General features: G+C 33.0%; 2 protein-coding genes across 3 annotated transcripts in view; both read left to right on the forward strand.

The window, feature by feature from the left end:
* Positions 1–7,549, forward strand: part of LOC117103910 (macoilin-like) — a 16,446-nt gene extending 8,897 nt beyond the window's left edge. The window contains exons 7-12 of one of the 2 annotated variants that reach the window (XM_033244548.1): positions 98–269; positions 2,287–2,445; positions 3,146–3,334; positions 4,458–4,581; positions 5,777–5,951; positions 6,707–7,549. In XM_033244548.1, coding sequence (XP_033100439.1) covers positions 98–269; positions 2,287–2,445; positions 3,146–3,334; positions 4,458–4,581; positions 5,777–5,951; positions 6,707–6,942 — 1,055 coding nt within the window. In that variant the 3' untranslated portion in view covers positions 6,943–7,549. Of the gene's footprint in view, positions 1–10; positions 270–2,286; positions 2,446–3,145; positions 3,335–4,457; positions 4,582–5,776; positions 5,952–6,706 lie in introns of both variants that reach the window. The other variant, XM_033244547.1, reaches the window with a different exon arrangement.
* A 5,305-nt stretch (positions 7,550–12,854) lies between these two features.
* The window catches only part of LOC117103940 (ribosomal protein S6 kinase alpha-3-like), a 46,206-nt gene continuing 40,228 nt past the window's right edge, over positions 12,855–18,832 (forward strand). Inside the window, exons 1-2 of the mRNA XM_033244599.1 lie at positions 12,855–13,047; positions 15,593–15,640. Coding sequence (XP_033100490.1) covers positions 12,988–13,047; positions 15,593–15,640 — 108 coding nt within the window. The 5' untranslated portion in view covers positions 12,855–12,987. The remainder of the gene's footprint in view (positions 13,048–15,592; positions 15,641–18,832) is intronic.

Below are 18,832 nucleotides of genomic sequence, written 5' to 3' on the forward strand. Positions count from 1 at the left end.
AGCTATGAAGGAACAACAGAAAACCTAGTGAATGAGCAAACACTAGCGAAAAATAATAAACACAGTACGTCAAACGGCGTAGGCCGTCAAAGGAGTGGTACAGCAAGTAGAGAACATACAAAAGATACGCAAGGAAGCAGTAAGAAAGGCAAACAATATTCAAGTAAAGTGGAAAATAAAGAGAAAGAAAAGGAGATGAATGTGACATCGGATATGCAAATATCTAATGGAACAGCAACTTCAGTTTCAAAAGATGAAAAATCTGCAAGGTAAAGTAATAATAACCTAAAGCTGGGCACTTGCTGCATCTTATGACGATCGTACGACTGCCGTACTACAAATCCAACTTTGCTCCCTGTAAGCGCTAGACAAAACGATCCGTTGCACGCTCGTCATTCCACTGCATTCTTCGTTGAATCGCGCTTACCGATGACTGTCTGGGGCGCAGTAAGTTCCCACCTTAACATGATAATTTTTGTGCTGCATGACTATTGATGCTTCCTGATGATGCGCGGAGGATGTCGATGATAGTATGGCTATACTTAGTTATTATTTATTTATTCTTTCTTTATACTGAATATACACTTTCAATACATAGTACTGGTTTCCAAAGTGCTTCAGTTCTTAACTACAAAATTTTAAAAGCAGATATATACATATGGTAACCAAAAAAGATGGATAACTTAACGACAAATTAAAATAGATTTAAAAGGAACATTGAAAGAAACTTAAAAAGAAAAATAAAAAATTTAAATAATAAATATGGATATGCAAGGTAAGAGAAAATCAGGTTAAATTAAGATGGTGTTATTGAGGATTAGAAATAGAATGCTTGAAATTTGAAAGTGTCATAGATTTAAAGTTGGTTTTAGTATGATCCAGGAGTTTATTCCATAATTTAGTAGATCGGTATACAAAATTGTAAATAGACATTGGAATTTAGATTTATTATTTTTATTTATTTATTTATTAAAAATTTGTTACAATATATATAAATATATATTGACCAGAGGTGCGACTAGAGATGACACAGACTAAAGCCCAATACATCAAATGGTCATTTCTAAACCCCTGGCCAACAACAATACGATAAAGTATATAAATTAACATATAATATAGGGAAGAAAAATATAAAATTTAAACAGTCATAAAATAATTAAAAAGAGATTTAGATTAAATAATGCCCTATGAACTTCTTAATATTACTGTTACTATATTGTATTTTTTTTTTATTTGGCCTTTCCACTAAGTAACTGCAGAAAATCCTGTATTTTTGTTCTAATTTCTTTGCTTTATTATGCCCCTGTTTTCCTTGGATTTTGTACAGAATTTGACTCTAAACTAAGCCAGGTTGGATCTTCAAACTTTTTCCAAGCAAATACCATATTACAATTTTTGCAGAAATGTTCTACTAGATTCATGAGCCTTAAGGTAGGCCTAGGTATAGACTCAGCTAGGAACCACTAGTACCACTTTACTCTGGCTGTGTTAAGTGTGATGTACTGGCCTAACCAAGACAGCTTATTTCCAGAATAGTAATATGACGTTAGTCATTTATAATGTATATACTGTACTGCATTTAACTTTTAAAATGTGATTGAATGATTTTGTAGAAGCGGTTTTGTGCCGCGTGAAAGGTTTGGTTTCCCAACCTTGCGGTCGGGGTTTCAATCCTCTCTGAGCATTTGGCTTGTGTCCTTGAGCAAGGCACTTTATCTGCATTGTTTCTCTCCACACCCAGGAGTATAAATGGGTGACCTGGTGAGGTTGCCTGCTCCTGCGCTGACTACAGCAGCAACACTTAAGCATGTGGACCCAATGACCAGGAACTGAAGCGCTTTGTATCTGCGAAGAAAGGCTCTATATAAATAACCTAATACTGTATAATAATATATAATATAATAATGATTGAAAAATACTGCGCAAAGAAGCAAGAATGTTTCCACTAAGTCTTTATTGAGGGAATATCAGTTTTATATTAGCTATAAATGGGTATGGCCTAGCCTTGCTTTTGAAGACACAAGTAGCTTTCAGAAATTCGCGATTTTTGCCCGCCCTTATCCTTTCGCGTTTTATTGCGAAAATTGCAAAGGTTAAAGGCACACGAAAAAAGGGCTTTACAGTACTGTATTAATGATTGTTTTAAGCATTTCAAATTCACAGTGCATTGACAGTCTTCGCATTTGCATCCAAACTATGAAATCAAGTAAGTTGGTTGTCATAATAGAATATAGTCATACAGTAGAAAGAAAAACATTATTTATTTATTTTTGATATTAACGACAGGTATGAAATGGATATTAAAAGGTTGAAAGCAGAATTGCAGGGTAGCCGTCAGAATGAGGTCGAATTAAAAGCTGTAGTCAAATCATTAACGGCACAAGAAGAAGTCATTATGTCTGAGATAGATCAAATAAAAAAAGATAATGAGCAGTTACAGACAAAGTAAGTATATATAGTAATGTAACGTAGTTCAATTTATATAGCGCTTTATACCGGACTCGAGGTGTGGACTAGCTCGTACTGTAACTTTCTTCTTCCCTAAGGGTCCCTTCATGTCTGAGCTACTCGGTAAACCGATACCAACTGTCTGTTCACAACAGGGGGCTGCATGGACCAGTACACCGGGATAAAATCCCCCCCCCCCCTACTCGTCTCGAAAGATGTACTGGGTTCTTTAGAGTGCACATGAGCCAATGTGTATACTGGGCCTACAGTTTATAATCCTTTTTCAAGAAGACTTGTTCCACCTCCAGAAACATAGGCGAACATGGCGTTCGAACCAGCGCCAATATTATGGCCGTAGGTTTCGGTGTCCCTGACGTAACTGCTCGGCCATTTGACTCGCCTTTGTGTATTTATATAGCGCTTTAATCCATAGTCTCAAACCTACTGTACAGTAAATGTTGGTTTATTTGTTTTGTTTCTCAATTACGAACTCTGTTCTGGGTACGTAATTGGGAGATGTTACTGTATCATCAAGCAGTCAATACAGCTGAGTGCCTCCACATCTGAACCAGAGTTCAGAAGTGTTATGTAATAGATGGAAAACTTTATATACATGGCTAAATTATATGTTAATAAATTCAAGGATAATATACTTCAGGTTGTGATTTTTAAACTTGTTGTTTTTTTATATCTAAAGGTTACATAATCTTGTCACTCAAAAACAACAAGACAAACTGACCCTTGGTAAATTAGAACAGAAGTGGAAAGCAGAGATGGCTAGTCGAACTGCCGTTGAAAATCAGCTTAAAGAAGAACGTAAGAGCAAGCGAGCTGAGGAAGCCGCAGCTTCTCGTGCAATCGCCATGGCAGCAGCTAATGCAGCAAGGTAAGTCTCAAAGAGGCGTGTGTGTCATTACATAACAAATCCTTTTAAGAAATTTATCATCATTTAAGTTTACTCTGATGAGCAATTATTGTGGAACGGTTTGGTTTCCCAACCTGGAGGTCGGGGTTTCAATCCCTCGCTGTGCACTTCACTTGTGTCCTTGAACAAGGCACTTTATCTGTGTTGCTTCACTCCACCCAAGAGTATAAATAGGTACCTGGTGGGGTTGCAGCAACACTTAAGCATGTGGACCCAATGACCAGGGAAAGGAACTGCGCTTTATAACCGCAAGGAAGAGGCGCTTTATAAATACCAGTACCTTGATTTAGTAAGACTTGCCACGTGTAAGGTATGCTTGCCACTCGTGGTACATCTTAAAAACCTCCTCGGATGAACATGAGCTGAAATATTAAGCCCTGTCATATTAAATTTTGTTTGACAAAAACAAGTGATATGTCAAAATTGATATAGGCACATCATGACATTAAAATTTTATAGGATGGGTGAACAGAGCTTTATGTGTGACCAGAACAGTTTGCTTTATCCAAACCTGTCTTTAAATTACTATTTTTTCTCTGGCAACTTCATGTGGCAGAGAAATGTGAACTGAGTTAGTTTTAGGGTGTACCGTAAATGCTTAAATAAGTACAGCGACGCTTATAAAATTTTTGGAGGCTTCAGTGCGGTGCTTATTCAAGAGCGGCACTTATAAAGAAAATATTGGCGTGGCACTTTCCATGCCTGTTCCCATGTTACCTATTTCATATATTCCTGTAGTTCAGTAGGCCTATCGTAGTTCTGTGATTGTAAATAAACGTTTATAAAGAAATGCTTGTCTTCATTATGTTATTTATTCATTGTATTTAAAACCCTTTTTATTACACACAGGGTAATATATTCTCGATTTAGTGCCGCAGCACTTATTCGAGAGTGGCACTTAACAAAAAAAAACCCATTGTTTGTGCAGTGCTTATTCGAGAGAGGCGTATATTCGAGAGAGGTGTATATTCAAGAGTAGCGCTTATTCAAGCATTTACGGAAAAGCAAGCATTTTATGTTATCATTTTTTTATTATTATTATTGTTGTTGGTAATAATAATAATTTATTTTGTTTTCGTATCAGAATGAGTGAATGTAATGGCAGCTGTAAGATTCGGCAAAGCGAATTGGAAAAAGAATTGAAAATGTTTAAAGATGAACTTAAAGGAAAATGTGACTCTGTGCGAGCTTTGGAGAAGGAAGCAGAGGTAGGCCCATATTCTTATACCTTGGTTTTATATAAATTTTTAAGTTTATTTCCTTTAATCGACATTATTAAAATATGAATTTACTAACATTTTATTTGGCAGACATTAGTAGCCTGTCATCAATAAGTATTGTAAACTTTGGGATAATATGTTGATGTTAAGAATGCTTAAAAATTAAAACCACAATAATTACAGTGACTCTACCTTGGATCCCTTTTGTTGCAATGTCCCAGTGAGTCATGTCATGCCCATTGTCAGTTTTTTTATATTGTATATGTATCGGTATCTTTATTATTAATCACTTCACATAAACAATACATTAGCAGCAGACGCTAAATTAAAGTATTCAAATGAAATTGAAATTTTGTAGACAGACATTAAAATTCAATACAAATATACATTAAAATTCATTACAAAAAAAATACTTTCGATTTCGTTACAAAAATCAACAATTAATATTGTTGAATATCCTGTTGGTTTATTTACAATTTTAAGGTCTTAATTTCTTAAATCAACACATTAATCTGTTTTAAATATGAATTTACTAAAAATATATATTAGTAGGCTATCAACAACAGGGATAATATGTTGATGTTCAGAATGCTTATTAAAACAACAATAATCACAGTGACTCTGCCCTTGGGTCCCTTTCGTTGCAATGTCTCCTTGAATGATGCCCATTGTCAGATTTTTATAGTGTGGAGTATCATGCATAGTAAAAGCTGTCATCCCATAACCATTTACATGACACAGTGATTACTAAATGATTATTATTCCTTTGGGACACTATTAAGAGGGCACCCCTATTAAGAGGACACCCCTATTAAGGGGACACCCCTAAAAAGGACACTTTTTTGACCATAAAACAAGGGAAGGTTTATCTTTTAGCACTACGGCCAAGTCTTATTAAAGGGACAAAGCCTATTAAAGGGACACTTTTTTGGTCCCAAAGGCTTCCCATTATTAAAGATTCTACCTGTACTGTATCAGAAATTATAAAAAAAAGTGGTGTGACCACCCCTTTTTCGATCTTTTTCCCCTATTTTTTAAATATTCAAAAATCTGTATCTCATTAAGTTTTTTTAACAAACATTCTTTTTGTGCCTTAGAAAAATCAATTGTACAACATATCAAAAAATGTTTTTCCTGCCGAGTCTGGCTTTAAGTAATTGTTGCTTTAAACTTAAACTTGCAGGGATTACGACAAAAACCAGAGCAGCAACAGAAGACTGAGATACTTATGTCAGCACTGGCCGCCATACAGGACAAGAACACACAGCTTGAAAACAGTTTAAGTGCAGAGACACGTGTAAAACTAGATTTGTTCTCAGCGCTAGGGGAGGCTAGACGTCAATTAGAGATAGCTCAAGGTAAACAAAACACATATTATGTTATCGGACAAATGAAATTTCAATGCCAGTCTTACTGGTTACCAATGCTAACTTCTCGTGTATTATTTTTTTCATACATGGTATATTTTAATGTGAATTGTATTAGAATTGTGCATGATACATTAATGTTTTCAGTCTACATCATCATAAGTAAATACTGGTCTTCCTCCTATTAAAGTCCCACCAATTAGAGATCACCTCCAATTTAAAGACCACATTTCTGCAGCCCAAATAAACATGTGTCCTTATCTATTTGATTAATACTTTTCTAATTCGAAAACCAAAGCTGCTAAAGACTAGGAAAGCCCTGGTCCCAAGAGTGTTGGAGGGTAGCCTGTAGTTATCCTGTAGTTACATTTTAGTAGTGTTATTTAAATTCATTATCATCATCATCATCATCTTTAATCGTAATCATTGACATCCTCATTAATGTATATTAGTATTGTAATTAAATGTTATTGTTATCATTTTGGTCATAATTGTCATTATCATTTAGTGTTGTCTTCATCATCATCGTTGCTGTTATTAATATCTGTAGTGTTATTTTCATTATCATAAATAGTAGTATTAATGGTGTTATTGCTATCATCATCAATTTCAACATCATCAGAATCACAATCATCATTGTCATCAACATCATCATCATCCATATCCATACCATATTCATAAAAATAGTATTTGTAGTCTTACTGTTATTATTAGTATCATTATTTTTAATATTTGTATTATTTCAGCACAATTGTCAAAGAAAGATCAGGACATTCATGAACTGAAGACCAAGATCGCTGAGGTGATGGCCGTCATGCCGCAGAGCAGCTACCCATGCACCACCACGCCAATCACGCCAACGAAACCACACTACTCGGTAGCCTTTCGCCAACAGCTAGATGAGACCCCGAAACAGGCTACCAACTCACAGAGGTCCTCGCTCGACCCAAATGCAGCTGTTTATCGACCTAAGAGCAATTAATTAGACACGATTTCTTGGCCCACAATGCTGTAACTAATGATGCCAGTATATATTTCATTAAGTTAGTGTCCACCCATATGTTCCGTTGATTTAATCGATAGATTTATTCACAAAAAGCATATTGTACAGGATACTATACTATTTTAACATTCCGTGAACATGAAAGATTTTTTTACCCGACAAATATTGTAGATCAACCTGGCCCTGATTATATTTGATTCTTAAAATTCTAAAAAAATTCTTCTTTTATTAATATATTTGATGTTAAAAATATGTATAAACCCCTCCCATTCCGTCATAATATTTAACTTTCAAATTTCTTGCAAACTTCTCCCATGATTTACATAATGCTTACAAATTTGTAAACCCTTCCCATTTTAGAGAATTATATTTGACCCTCAAAATTCTTGCAAACCATCCCCATCACCATGATTATTTCTGACATTCTAAAATATTGTACTTCAGATTTACGTAATTGAGGCATGTCGTGTTGAAATGGTTGTGTTGTTGCACGGCCAGTATTGAGTAAATGAGCTATAAAATATGAGAGCTCAAAAAACTTTCTAAAAATCTAAAATTATTTTTCACTATAGGTCAACAGATTAATCATGTCCCAAAGTATTAATTCTAGAAATGGTCAACAAATTGTTTGTTTAACATTATTTTGATAGGTAATTCTATTAAACAATATATGCACAAATAACTTTGGAAGGCAGTTACTCAAAATCATGTTTATCTTGACTCTAAGAGCGCTGTACATTCACTTGCCAATAACTTAGGCTTGAAATGTCCAATTGCAATGAATGACCCCTCATTTTAAAGATAACATACACGGGTATCTGAAAATACCAATAACCTGAATTTCTGAATTTTTGCCACAACATGCCTCAATTGCTAGAATTATTACAAACGTTTTTCATACGAGTATTTGATGCTTTCAAACTCCCTCAAACCCCTTTTCTCCCCTTCCCCATGATAATATTTGCCACTCAAATTTCTTGTAAATCATTCCCTCTCTCATGATAATTTGTTGAATTTGATTATTTGATTCTGAAAAATCTTGCAAACCACTCGAACACCCTCCCTCCTATTTCATGATAATATTTGACATTCAAAATTCTTGTAAACCCCTCTCCCTTTAAATTTCCAATCTGGTCGATATTAAAGTTATCTTTAAAATTACTGAAAACAATAGCTTATAGTTTAATTGAATTTGCATCTTGCCATGCCAGATTAGTATGTCATGCCATTTATATTGAATATAAAAAATTTGCTTGCATATGAATCTTCAATACAATTAGCCGATAGGCTATAGGGTGCTCTTAAGCAGGTAAACTTTGTGTCTCGTCTATAAAGCCCTGTCCAGTCTATCAAATTGTGTTTGACAAAAAAACATGTGACATGCCTAAATATGGTCATGATGACATCATATCATGACCATATATAAGCACATCATGACTATATATGGTCATTCAACAGTTTTTTGTCAAAGAAAATTTGATGGTGTGAACAACGCTTAATGACCCATTTATGTTGTATCATTTTTAGGTTAGGTTTGGTCGCAACATAATGTACCACTAGGATAGCGCACAAAAGTCAGTAGACATTGAGGGTCTTTACATTTAAATAAACCATTGCTTGCTTGTTAACAATTTTTTGAAAAACTGAGCTCTCTTTTAGTGTATGCAGGCACATACTTAATGTAGTTGCGATTTAACACCTTGTGGAGTTTCGGAAAAGTGAAAAAATATGTAGATGAGTAGGCCATTGGTTATTTGACCTCTAAGGTCATATGCATATATTGCTTCCTATGTGCATTTGAACAGAACTTTCTGATTAATTTACCTGTTTTCTAGCCTTACCTATGTGGTATAACAGCTAATACAGGTGATTTTTTTTTAATTTCTTTATATTTCATACCTGGTAAACCAAGTCTTAACATATTTATTAAACCTGATGTTGAAATATTTTTAGCAGAATGTGTTTAATTGGTGCTATTATTAATACAGATCGCTTAGAAAATAAGCGAGTAAACAAAACTATGGGGGCATATGTAGGTCTTCTAAACCAACATGGTGTCACCTTTAACTTCAGTTCATGACCTTTGAACCTAGAATGTTATTGTCATGATATTGGCATTGTTCTCTTTAACGTTGCTTTGTTGTACTGTAGTATGTCTGTGCTGTATCGTTAAAGACCTGCAAAGCTGGGTCTTTTTGCATTAGTAAAGGATGAGGTGCATCTACGAAAGAAGTTCACTCCAAAATATGTGGACACATTTTCTTGTTCTTCAAAAAAGATATTATTTTTTTAAATAATAGCACAAGTTTTTGTTCTGAGGAAACATTAGTTAAATTTACCAATTGAATTTGTAATTTACATTTTTTTAAAACCCATAAAATTCTGTCAACCCAATTTTTAGCTTGTTTTATAAAGTTATCTACAGAATTTTTTCTTCCATCGTTAGTGTTTTCAGAGATCACATTTTACTTTCTCAGATCCTTATCAGCAAATCATTTGGACATGTTTTTTGAATTTATTGATGATTTTACACATTTACCATTCAAGAAATACTCTTCAATGCTAATTTATATGTGATTCTATGTGCCTATTGATATAGGTGTTTTACCCTTTCATTCTTTTTTTGAAAAGAAATTATGAATTATAGAAAGAAATTTATGATTATATGATTTTCGATAGTCGAAAACTAAAACACTACATAAATATTTAATTATTTTTAGACCAAAAGAAAAACTATTTTTGTGGAACAACTCCAATGTATTGGAATTTTAATTTAATTATCGATTATTTTGAAGATAATTTTTTCGTAGTAACACGACTACGATGACAGATCCAACACCGATAGTAATTAAAGCAGATTTATTTTGAGGTAATTATGCTTACAAAGCAACAGGGCCAGCCAAAAAAGATCCAATTGGCTTAGAAATTGAAGTATAATACATTTGTTAGAGTTAAAGTCCAGTAACAATTTTCAGCGTTTCGAATTTCGTAAATTGCTTGCAATATTGTAGTAAATTCTTGTTTTCTTTAAAGCAATGTGCCTTTCTAAATTTGTTCTTTATTAGCTTTACTCCCTATTTAGCTGCACTAGCGCCCCCAAGTTAAGCGAGTTGTTGAGAATAGGCAAGAGTAGCAATGCACATTTTTTGCACATTAAACATAACCCTTTTATGTGACTGTGCCATATAAGTTAGCACAGTCGGTGTATTTTTGACCAATAAAACTGTGCTTTTATTTATTGCAGTTGGTGTCTTGTGTTTGTTAACTTGATCATACATGTGTTGTTCAGAGAAAAATCCACAGTAATTATAAAAGATATAATGTCTAATAATAGATAAATAACAAAAATATATCACTCATTTTCAAGGTCAAATAAGTTATTTACACAAAGCTCTGAAGATGATTTAATTTGTTTTATACTAGCTAATTTAAGGGTCTGCAGAAAAGAAGAAATGTAAGGACAGTAGTTTAGGCAGCCTAGTTTTTTCTCATTACTTTAAATTGAAAGCTAATAATTCACTTCATATGCAAAGGAAGTTTTTCAAATATTGAGAATGTTCATGTTTTGGTTTGTTTTTTTTGTAAAATCATCCATCGTAGATGTATCTTCAATAAATTCAAATTCAGACTTTTGAAAGAAGAAAATGATAAATTTACTACCTGTCACTGTGAAATGGATTGCCGTTTCTTAGAAGCGCCATCGGGACTGTTAGTTTTTATCAAGCTTTGTTTCCATAACATCACTACAAGCTATCATTGTGTAATTTGCTGCGCTGATTAGTTGGCCGAATCAGGGCGCGTTTCCTCGATTTCGTTGGAGACAGCTAGGGTAGCTACGCTGTGTAATGATTGCACTGCTGAAAACACTAGCGCCAGGATTTGCCCGACGGGGGAGAGGGAGGTGGGGCGAGGTCCCCGACGGAGGGGCCGATGCCACCGACGACGGGTCAGATTTCCCCGACGAAAGCAATGTAGGCGTGGTCGAGCTTCGATTAAAATGTTTCAAAAGTGGTCCAATTTAGGGGTTTCAAAGGCTTATCTAATTGATTTTAGAGTCTACTAATAATGTGTAGAAAATACATATAATTTTTTTCTCCCCGATGAATTGTGCTTTTTCTCCCCGACGGGGGGGGGGGCTCTGCCTCCCCCGGCCCCCGCTGGCGCCACCCCTGATCACAATATTTATTAAGTATCACCTACGGTAACCATTGCCACTTGGCAAACAGGGTAGACACTCGACTTAGTAAGGACATTATCACAGCACACTAAAATATAATGCAAAGGGAATGAAATACTGTACATAAAAAATTTAAGATAAAAATATTAAAGATGTTTAAAATACACCAGTAAAAGCAGAACACATTTCAACATTAAAAACACAAAAGGAAAATGTAAAATTGAAGGGAAAAAATACAATACAACAATCATAACACTAAAAAAGAAGGGGTACATGAATAAAGGAGACATAAAAATAAACAAAATACCGAGTACTGAATAAAGCCTATAGGAGTTTTGGGTGAGGGGAGCCGGAACTCACAGAGGGGGACTTCACTTGGCAAATACCCCCGCTAATACCCCATGATTCATTTTGTTCTGACTTGGGGAAACTCTCTAGGAGCTCGAACTTACAGTTGATATTGCTATTATTATTGATATTATGAAGTACATGCTCTGAAGTATAGTAATAGTTTACTTATAATACCTCCCTGCTCCAGGTATTTAACCTGAGTGAATTATTATCCCCTGCACAGGGTCCCTTCTTACGATGAGTGGAATAACTAACAGGACCATCTAACAGGACCATCTAGAGTTAGATGAAATTGGAAAGATTTGTCCTTGGTAATAATGATTCATGCCCCACACTGGTACTGCGTATTCTAATACAGTACTACAAGTCTAATGACTTGTTTATAGAAATCAATGAACACCTGAACGTTTTATTTGCCTAAGAAAAAAATATTTTAGAATTACACTCCTTAGTTATATTTTCAATGTGAGGTTGCCATTATAAACTACTGCTCAAAGATAGACCGAGCTGTTTAAACACGAACACAATCAACATTACTATTTCAAATAGAAAGCGGTTCAAATACTGTTTTACATTTTTCTTACCACAAACTCTTCAGCAGATTAGCATTAACATTAACCTGTGTCTGGAGGTAACTGTGTAATCTTTTCAATTCAAATATTTATGAAATTTTTAGAGGATTTTTTCGCCATAGATAACTTTTGAAGTGGCCTAGAGATATGCGTTACGTTTACGGTTACAACTTCGTAAATCTGCAGAGGACTACTGCCGTAAGTCTCGTTATGAAAAAAAAAATCGTCCTTGCAAGAACTTTACTAATTAAATTATAAATTGCTTTGGAAAAAGTGTTTGATATCACACTTACCTACTTATACTATTATCAGGCGCACGCGCGTCAATTACCAAAATGTTATAAAAAGTAGCAAACGCGCTTCCCTTTTGTGCACGCACTTCCTGGTTGCTAGGAAACAGTGTTTACACTATAGGTTTTATTTTGTTTCATTGCAAAGACTAAACTTGTTATTTATTATAAATCACAGTGCCACTGTGGTTGCAAAAGTGTCGTTTCCAAATAAAGAAAAAATATATATAATAATAGGCCTCCGATAGGCATATTCTATCGATCACATTATTTAGTTTTTTTTTTTCTACAGGGATCCAGATCTATATGAGTAGTGAACTGTTAAAACAAGCGTTTTTTAAATACAAAATCGTGATTTTGATTTTAAGGTATTAAAAAAACCAGAAAGCATAGGCAGAATTAAATTTAAACTAGAAGAGACAACCTTTGTTATCATCCACAATTCATAGCACGCCATCTACCAGCTTCACCACCCACCTTTTGTCTATCCCATCTATCAACGGTACAAGTTCTCCGCCATTTTCTATTGACACATCCGGAAGAGGTCCGGTGGGAGGAACATAGTGGAATAACTCCAGATTTAGATTTTGTTTCGCACTAGATTGTCACCATTTTTCTCGGGGCGCATTCAAAGATGCCGCTGTACCAACTAGCGGACCCATGGAAGAAAATGACTGTAAAGCAGCTGGCAGAGGTGCGTAAAAACTTAGGCCTCTTGCTGTGTCGTCCTCTACTAGTCTAACCATAGCCTCCACACCCCAACATGTTTCACAATAATAGTACACTACACAACCGATCTTACTACTCTAGCCACTTCCGTGGTAGGCGGCGCCGGGTTATATGTATGCCATTAACTACTTACACTAGGCCTAATGGTTGTATTTTAAAAATTATTCATAGGCTTTGACTTCACTTTGATTCACTTATTCATGTTTGTATGTAAAAAAAGAGATTAAAATTGTGTTTAAGAAATTGCTCTGGAGTTAGTTAAGGCTAGTTAGGACAGCACAGCAGTAGTAGGCTAGAGTATAATAACTGCTACATCATACATACAGTCATATGCCTGGCCCTAGAAAAGATGTAGGCTAAGCTAGTAATACTACTTTTGAGTGAAAATAGAATTTTTAACCAAGATGTAACAGTAAAAGGGTAAAAATATAATAAACTGCAGAGAAGCATGATCACTTTTATTTTAATTTTTAAAGGAGGCCACAGCTTTAGGATGTAAAATAAATGAAATTTTAACTACTGTATAAAACAAAAGTTAAAACCTTTGACAAACCTTTTACTTAACTTTAATGCGCTAGCTGTATTTAAATAACTAAATCATGAACACTATAGTAATATAATACTAGTAGAAGTAGTACTGTAATGACAGCAGTATTTGTGATACAAACAAGTCACCATATAAAAATTCAGTACAGTACTGTGTTATTGGTCATAATAAAGTTTCTGTTTTAACTTTTACTGGCTTAGTAGCCCTTGGTCTTTTTATGCAAAGGTACAGTAAACATCCATTTTACGAATGTCAATTTTACAAATCATCGATTTTACGAAAAGACCTACAAAATCAATGAGGTCATGAACAAACGAATATAATAACTGCAAAGTCTGATTTTTAAAGTAATAATATTAAACATGTAATTATTCTATGTGTGTTGTATTGTTTGTTTTTTATTTCGCTCATTCAACAATCATGAGGTAGGGAAATTCCCAGGCTAGATGCGAATGCGGAAAAAACAGTGTGACTAGATTTCTCTGGGCAAGCACGTGGTACCCCAAACTGTTTGAATGTGCTTGTAATTGTAGTTCTCTGGACGAGTGTAGTACTCAGCGCAGTACCAAAAACCAACTGATGATGTTTCTCTCGTTCTATTACTGTACCTCTAGTTAAATTACCCGATTCCCACAAATCACTCCTCATTTTGTTGACTAATTACGTAATAGCCAGGCATATGGTCTATGATCAATCGTCTGCCTTGTTAAGCGGCACACAAAACACGGACAACGTACGAAGGTACACAACCAGACACATAATCTAGTTTACAAATTTTTCAATTAAAAAATATTCTTTAGTACCAAGGGGTATGTAAAATGCACGTTTTACTAAATAGTGGTTATGAATTAGTTTAAAACATTTGCAGTATTATCCCTGTGTTGACAAATTCATACTCTAGTTTTTTGCTGCTTCTACGTTATTGCCTTTTTCATTTTTGCTTTAGGTCCAGTCACTTATTGCCATTTTCAAGCTTACATAATAGCTTCTTAAATTATTTTGTAGACACGTTGATCCAACCTAAAAAAGATAAGTTGACCAATGTTGTAGATATACAGTAAATCCTTTCATAGTAATCATCAGTATTGAAAAAATAATGTGGCTATCTTATACTAATCAATATAATGTACAGTACATTAATCTGTAATTTTTGTAGACACATTGGTCCAACCTAAAAAAGATGAGTTTTCCAATGTTGTAAATATACAGTAAATCCTTTTATAAAAATCATCAGTATTGAAAAAAAAAGTGTGGCCATCTTATACTAATCAATATAATGTACAGTACATTAATCTGTAATTTTTTCAAGAAAGAAAACTAGTCAATTATTTTCTTAAATGAAAATTATATAGTATGTTCATAATGTTTCCCAATTGCCTCTGAAAGTCAGCAAAGTAAAATGAAAACTGAGAGTAAGGCAACATTTAGCTGCTCTAAAGATTATTGGCTCCTATGGTATTATGGTATATTTTTTTACTTTATTTTTTAAATATTGCAAATAATAATAATAATAATATGAAATTAAATAGTTTTTCCTATTCTGTCCTACACTAATGTTGCATTGATGTGTATCATGTTTTAACGCATACAAACAGCTAAAGGCAGCGGCTTTAGATCGAGAGTGATGACAGAAGTGGTTGCTACTGTATGAACCTGCCAATTGGCAGATCATTTGATGATGATGTTTTGATCAGAAATGTTTGTGTCCATCGTCTGAAAGAACTATGCAATCTCTATATAATGAAATACTGGTAGCACTGCAGTATATAACTACTTTATATAACTTAATGCACAAGATTTCACCAGCAGTCTATGCTTGCTTAATCAGGTGTGCCAGTGAAGTGGTATACAGAAGAGGCGAACTATTTAAACACTGGCATTTTTATTTTTTAGTTTGACGGAAATTTGTTTATTCTTAATTAAATGTTGTTATCAGTTTTTTTAAATTTGGGGTTTTTTTTAGGCCGGGAGTACAGAAGAAATGCAAGTAGACAACAGCAACAACCAAGAGGTAAAGTCCTATTTTCTTTTTTTTTAAATTTTATATCAGGAATGTGTTTGTAAATTGACAAAAATGTATGTATGGTTGGAATTAGAAAAGATAAATATTTTTAAAATGTTACTACTGTGCACATATCCATTAAAAATAATCAGTCAACTAATCAATGATTAAAATTGATAAATTGACTGATTGATTTTATGAAACCCATAATATAACATTCCAGGTGTGCAACGTAAAATTATATGAACATTATTGAAGATATTTTGAAAATAATGAAGAAATCCAGAAAATAGCCTGGTCATCCTCTAATAGGAATGTTTATGGGTTGTATTTGGATGTTAAAAGTAACATTTTAATTTGTAATTTTGAGGAAAACATATGGTTTTTGGCCAATTACCATACTACATTTTCTGGAAAATGTGTTTATCATGCTAAATGGCTTTTACTCCCACTCACCCTTTGGGATATAGTATGTTCACGTAGCATAAACACAACACACATTTAAATTTCTATAGACAATCAAGCAAGAAATTCTCAGGTTGTCCAGATTGTTTTATATTAATAGCAGTGTGTTATACCCTTTTAAATTGGCATAAGTAAGATTTTATGTCAAATGAAAATGAAGTAATAGTAGAAACCCATTTCATGCTTGGATTTCTCCTTTGCAAAACTAATCAAAATGTTACACACATAATAATAAGATGTGTATAAGAGACAGAAGGCACTGTTATCATTTTAATTCTGGATTTTTGTGCCATATTGTTAACTACCTTAAATTATTATTTTCTTATGGTAATTAGTCATTAATAAATCAATCAAAAATTAACCAATGAGTCAGTCAAAGAAAGTGGGCCCCTATCTTGCCAGTATTGATGATCTGAACCATCACCCTAATTATATATGGTTTAAATAGAAATATTAAGGTAACTATTGAATCAACCAAATGAATGAATTAATTAATCAATTTATACCCATTGAACCAATCATTCAATCAACTACTTAATCAGTCTGGTCAGTTAATCAATATACACATCCTGTCTCCTAACAAATAATTGACCAACCTAAGAATTTGAAATTTTCAAAATATACAAATTATTACAGTATAAAAAGAGGAGATAAAAATAAATTGCAAATAAGATTAAGTTCCAGCATACTCAATAATCAGTAATATGTAAGTAATGATAATTTATCTTATTTATTATCCTGTTATTTTAAATTTAAAATGGAAATTATGAATGCGTCTTCTATTAAGAACATTACCTCCGGCCAATACAATCTCTATTTTAGTTAAAATATTAAATTATTATTACAGATATATTCCCACCTAAATCTACTATGTTTAATACTAAATTTATTTCAATGAAGTTAATATTAATATTAGCTTTCAACTAGAAATTTAAATGAGGAAGAAATTTCCTCTTCAATTATAAACAAACAATTAAGAAGTTAATTGTTCATATACCCTTAAATTTCTGGCAGCAAATTAAAGATATTCATAGTAAAACATAAAAAATTATATATCAGTAAGTTATTGAAAGTTTATAACGTGCTTTTTATATACAGTACGTAGTTCAAATTTATATTTCGGTATTTGATGTCTTGATTTTTTTTTGTTGTTGTTGTGGCAGACCTATACTTTTGAGCTTTCTAAATAAATTTATGTTGATTTGTTTGTTTGTTTATTTATTGGTTTGCATCATTAAAACAAGGACTAAAATACAGCAAAATCAATTCAACAACTTCATTTGATTTCATTTATTTACCCAACCACAATTTACATGATAAACAATGGTTAGAGCCAATTAAAGAGAATACAATCACTTACTCCTTTAACAGAGAAACACAAGAATGAACAAAGTACAAGTTTACAAACAATTTGAAAAGAAAGTATGTGTTCGAAAAAAATGACCAAAATAAAATTTACTATAAAAACTACAAGCACAACAAAAACAATAAACAAGAAAATCAGGGGATAGAGTAGCTCTCTAAGACTAAAGGCTTGTGTCCCCAATAGATAGACATAGTATGTTTTTCCGTTTCATAACATAGTGCATGAGATATTTATTGAAGATATATTATTTTAGTTTCAGTTTTGTGCTTTTATTCAATTAATTATTCCAAAGTCTAGACTGACTTACCACATACCACAAACTATTTTTAAAGTTCATGTTTAATAATTCAATATTGTAGCTGGCAAGCAATTCTATTTATTAGCCTACATTTAACCACTCAATTTTATAAAGTTGAATCACTCTATTTGGTTTCTGGACAAAACGGCAATAAACCAAAACGGAATGTCAAAACAGTATTGAGCAAAATGACAAAAAACCAAAACGGCAGCACTTTTTGACCAGAATGGCAATAAGTCAAAACAGAAATAAGTCAAGACCTAAACAATTTATGTCATAAAAGTAAAAACGCGAAAAAAATAAACTAATTATAAACATGAAAGTGTACTACGATTAAATACGGTAAAAATGAGGCTAAATAGCAGCAGCAGCAATAATATCGTTAACAATAATAATAATAATAATAATAATAATAATAATAATAATAATAACTAATAATAATAACAAATAAATAATAAATAAAATAATAATAATAATTAATAATAATAAACAATAATTATTATTATTTAATAATACAAATTAAATTTTAAAAAGATTGGTGGGGGGGTGGGAGAAGAATATAAAAGCAGTAAAACATTTAAACAAATAAAAATTTCAAATACAGACAAAATGAGGCTAAACAATTTATGTCATAAAAGTAAAAAAATGCGAAATAATAATAAACATTAAAAGTGGGAAAAAGAGCCCTGACAATATTTGATTTGCCTATCGGGACTATTTTGATTCAGAAAATTATAACTGCGGCCTGCGCCCGCTGGCGCTTGCTACTCTTGGCATAGATTTTCGGAAACCTAATAAATTTGACAATACTAAAAAATATTGGACTAATAATAATAATAATAACGATTTTTAAAGCGCAAACATCACCACCAAAAATTGGTGCTCAAGGCGCAGTGTCAAAACAACAGATAGAGAACAAACAAATCACAAAAAACAAAGTGTAAACAAGAGATGTGTATAAGAGACAGATTTAATTTTTTTTTTTTTTTTATGTTATTATTGAAAATTAAGCAGCACAGGAAATCAAAAAGTAAACCAACATTTTCATTTTCTCAAAGTAATACCATCCTTT

The sequence above is a fragment of the Anneissia japonica genome, unplaced genomic scaffold, assembly GCF_011630105.1.
Source record: "Anneissia japonica isolate Jap-2015-1 unplaced genomic scaffold, ASM1163010v1 scaffold1810_len1271414_cov176, whole genome shotgun sequence".
Lineage (NCBI taxonomy): Eukaryota > Metazoa > Echinodermata > Crinoidea > Comatulida > Comatulidae > Anneissia > Anneissia japonica.